Raw genomic sequence first — 4,695 nt, 5'->3', positions numbered from 1 at the left:
TTTTAATATTCAGAACACCCATTGTAATAGTGGTTTCCAAACTGTATGGATGTCCTTCTGATGATGGTCTCTAAGGACCGATACATATAAGGGCGGGAAGAATTGAAATAAGAAAAACTTCACCAGTCACACTGGACGGAATTGTTTTATCTTTTATAATGTTGTTAGTGTGACGGGCCAGAATGAAACAAATCAGATTAGTTATACATATTAATATGTGAGATGTCATTTTCTCTTTCCTTCGTATAAGGGTCTTCGTCCCTAGAGTTTACATTTGCTTGTTCTGGTGATTATCAATTTTGTTGCAATATTGTACCTGAAACTGCAGTCTATAGTCAATATTTATGTTTCAAAATTTTTAGTAATCTATAGAAGGTCCTTTTTTACAATATAAGGCTTAAAGAAGATGGAACCTGAAAGATTACGCCAGGTTTTATAAGTGTGCGTAGGGAATTAAACCTGGGTTCAAATGAATAATTTCGGCCATCTTTTGGTGTTGGTAGCCTCCGTAAGAGCGTAATTTCAGAATTTAAGTATTATAACGTTCTAAAATCATGTGAAAATTTGATTCATTATTATTAAATTTATAAATTCATATATTAAATTTAAGCTTCCTGTTGTACTATACACTTCTATATTTAATAATACAAATGCCGTCGTGAATGAAACAATTTATTTGGTTGTAGATCTTTGTCTTTTCTTCCACTACACTACATGTTTCGGCCGTAATTGGCCATCATCAGGTGTATTTTTCACTATGTAGCTGTCACACTGCACACAGTCCAAAATCTAAAACATCAGCCTGTCAGTCTTGTTTTAAAATCTCGCCAACACACGCTCGTCAATTTGATTTTAGAATTACAGTNTTTAAACTGTAATTCTAAAATCAAATTGACGAGCGTGTGTTGGCGAGATTTTAAAACAAGACTGACAGGCTGATGTTTTAGATTTTGGACTGTGTGCAGTGTGACAGCTACGTAGTGAAAAATACACCTGATGCTGACCAATGACGGCCGAAACATGTAGTGTAGAGGAAGAAAAGACAAAGATCTACAACCAAATAAATTGTTGCATTCACGACGGCGTTTGTATTATTACATATAGAATTATAAATTCGTGTTCTATACTTCCTCTTTCCTCTTAACCGCCCATTGCTGCTACTATCTTATCACTCTTAGGCACTGTTCGGACCCTTTCTCTGTCTGTTACCTTTGATAGGGCTTTTCAGGGTTGTAAGTGGGAAGGTTTTCAGCAAATCGGAAGATTTACATAAATCTATATCGCGATGGGGTTAATGGGTTCAGGCTTGTGTAAAGCGAGATGTCTGGGTACTTGTCTGGCCATGTTTTAATTAACACTATTCAAATAGAAAGTTCCTTTCAAAGCTTGAATGTCAAAGTATGATTTTATTGACCAAAGAATTTAACAGACAATAAATGACTGATAAATGTTCAGCCGATTAAGTATTAATCTGTTGGCATCCATATCTGACGCGTTAGTCTTTTCTTTTAATTGCAATATGATCTATCGATTCTTTTTACCTGGAAAACGTGCCTCCAACAAGATCCACTGTGATTACAAACGGAAGTTTTGCAATCGGTCTGATCACTGTCTTCTCTTCTCTTACAGGACCGCTTCTCTACACGTGGTGGAATGAAGGGCCTAAGAAATAAAATCAAATTGATCACCTTGTTGCTCACAGGCGAGCCATAGAAGTGACCTACAGCAAAATGCGTCAGAGAAAGTAAAGGTGACAGAGATGGTTATTAAGATATAGTTGATTAATTCGATTGATTCTCTCTGATTATTATGGTGAAATAAATTCCTTCTTTCTTACTACAGTTCATAAGTACATAATTATCCTATGTCAATAAAGAGTATGTGGATATAGGACCTGTTTAGCATCCAAACCGTGTTTCGAATGCAGGTACTCTCAGATTATTGTAATGAATAGTTCAAAATTTGGTATAATATAAAGCGGCTGAACTAAAATATTATTTAACTTTATTTACGAAAATACGTAATAAATCTTCGATGGTTTTTTATTGCTAGTGGGGTGGGACTAAGTCCCTTGTACTGCGGCCACTTCTGGCCTATTGTACCAGCCCAAGATGATAGGTGAGGATGATTGTGGAGCAATTGGTGGAATGAAGATTGGCAGGGGAAACCGAAGTACTCGGAGAAAACCTGCCCCAGCGCCACTTTGTCCACCACAAATCCCACTTGACCAGATCTGGGATCGAACCCGGGCCGCCGCTGTGGAAAGCCAGCGACTAACCGCTTGAGCTATGGCGCGGCCCATCTTCGAACGTTACAAGCTGATAAACGCGGGTCTCCGCTAAATGGTTTCAGTACCAGTAATTGATGCCACTCAACATTTCAATGCTGTTACATCGCATGAGGTACATCGCAGCAGTATTGAGAAGCATAAACGAAGCACACATCCTTAGTTTCGTCAACTGCAACCTGCCGGTTCGCGCAAGATGGCGGATCACATACTCCACAGTCTTGAAACAAATCAAATATTTAGACATTACTGCATATGAAACTTCTTCACGAACAAATTATTCATTCTCCAATCACCAATTAATCGGCCAAAGGATCACAGGATTTAGGTTTCCCATTTTCTAACGTCGCCCACTCTCCAGAGAAAGATTTCTTAAATGAAATCCTGTCTAAAAGATTATGTGTTTTAATCTGCCTTCCCCCTTAATGGCATTCGATGGATTTCATGTTACTTACTGCTCACTATTCGCGTCATACTACAACAGTCAATAAGTTCGTGGAATGGCCGCAAAGCGTCGTACGGGAATTTACTGCCAATATGTTTCAGCAATGTTTTCGACAGCTATATCAACGTTGGCAGACTTGCATAGCGGCCAACGGCAACTATTTTGAGGGCCGGTGTGGAGCTGCCTAAGTGTATGTGAATACCGTGTAATACGATGCGATAAAACCACATTCCACGAACTTAATGACTCTACCACGTGTATTTACCTACTTACCACTCGGCGCTACAGCCCTGGGGGCCCTGGGTGAGCCTTTGCCTCCTCTACAACCAGTCTCCACAATCAATGCGTGCTGCCTTAGGAATGGACGCACACATAATGACCCGAGGTAGTCATATATTTATTACTAGGCAATTTGAAAACTCTAATTCAAGTATACTAGATGTTGCAGGGTGTCAAATGAGATATTAAGGCACTAAATAGAGCTAATACATAAAAACTACATAACAATTTAAAAGAAACTGATTTATCTGAAAATATTATCTGAACACAAATAAGACGTGGCCATTTTCTCGTTTGTATTCGAAAGATCTCAGTCCGGATAGACTCTTCTGACAGAATTTCTTAGTACTGCTCAGTTTCTCCAAGAAAGTGACGGGGTTAATGCCTCAAATTAGGCCGCGACCATTTCCTTCCACATCGATTTCAGTTCAAAATTCAGTAATCATATCACAGGTCAGGAGATAGGGGCCAGCTCTATCAATTCAGCCGAACTGAGTAGGCTTTCACCTAGAGGTCGGATAGAGTTCAGCCTCCGAAACATTGTTTTAAATAAAGAAACAGGGCCATGGTCAATATCCAATACGTCAATAATTGTGACGAATCATGCCGCTATTCGACATTATCGTCTTGAGCTCCTGGCAGCGTCATTAAATAAACTTTAATAAATGAATATAATGTACAATTGAGCTACCTTCCTCCATTATTCACCGATTTCTTCTCGAAATTGGAAGCGGTTTGAAAACTCGGGTTTCCTCATCGTGTTCCTTGGACCCTTGTCATCAAAGTGTGAATGATAATGTCTGATCACATTCATGATTTATCTCTCGGGGAATAACAAATTCCTGGGGTGCGGGATATTTGGTCCATCCATGATGGTCCTTACTGTCCTTCCTGTTGGTTAGCACTGGACTGTCCTTCTTGAAGAAATAACTGTTCTTGGTCATTTTTCAACAAGTCACACTGGACTTTTTGTGATTTAAGAATAATTTAACGAGTAATATCTTGTGGGATATAACGCCGTGCAGTCGGCTGACTTTCAACGGACTATTATCTCAAAAGATACAACTCTTCGTAACCACGGCTCTCAGTAACTCACATCCTACATACGAATAATTTGTTTCGACTATATGCTCCCTTAAGAAAGCCATGTTTCCTCTACGCTTTCTTTTACTAAATCAAGTAAAGATTTACCTTCAATTTAGAAGAGGGATATGCAGTTGTTATGGTTGGTGGGCCATATCGTCAGCTTAGGAAAGGTTTTCGGGTCACATTTCTTTAACTAACCAACCGACTCCTGCAAGCCAAGTCCTGTTGCTATTTTCTTTCCTACTGTTTTAAATAATGTAATTATCACTTCATTAAAGTAATTAATCGACATTTATTGATACACATTTTAATTTTATATCGGTTTATAAATTTTATATACAACTGCTTTATTACAACCGTCACAACACAACTAATATCAAGATCAGTGCCTAGTTTTGGCTCTGCTACATGTTTCGGCTATTAATAGCCATCATCAGGCAAATACATGGACCACTGAACCGCAGTACTAGTAAAATTGGATACAATATTATTAATTATATAAAGTACTTGAAGTAAAAATACAATAAATTAGATTATATAAAACAAGAATAAAATTATTTGATTCATGTTTTACATCATCGAGTCAGTCGTTGGTTTT

The 4,695-nt window shown here is 38.2% G+C and overlaps 1 protein-coding gene across 1 annotated transcript in view; it reads right to left on the bottom strand.

Annotated features, from left to right (window-relative positions):
- LOC111874674 (transmembrane protein 135-like) overlaps positions 1–4,695 on the bottom strand; it is a 25,451-nt gene that overhangs the window by 7,619 nt on the left and 13,137 nt on the right. Inside the window, exons 4-5 of the mRNA XM_023870370.2 lie at positions 2,356–2,507; positions 1,542–1,662 (exon numbers count right to left, since the gene is read on the bottom strand). Of these exons, the coding sequence (XP_023726138.1) occupies positions 1,542–1,662; positions 2,356–2,507 (273 nt within the window). The remainder of the gene's footprint in view (positions 1–1,541; positions 1,663–2,355; positions 2,508–4,695) is intronic.

This window comes from Cryptotermes secundus, unplaced genomic scaffold (genome assembly GCF_002891405.2).
Source record: "Cryptotermes secundus unplaced genomic scaffold, Csec_1.0 scaffold56, whole genome shotgun sequence".
Classification (NCBI taxonomy): domain Eukaryota; kingdom Metazoa; phylum Arthropoda; class Insecta; order Blattodea; family Kalotermitidae; genus Cryptotermes; species Cryptotermes secundus.
Note: the sequence above shows the minus strand (reverse complement) of the source record. Positions and strands in the feature narration are given on the sequence as shown.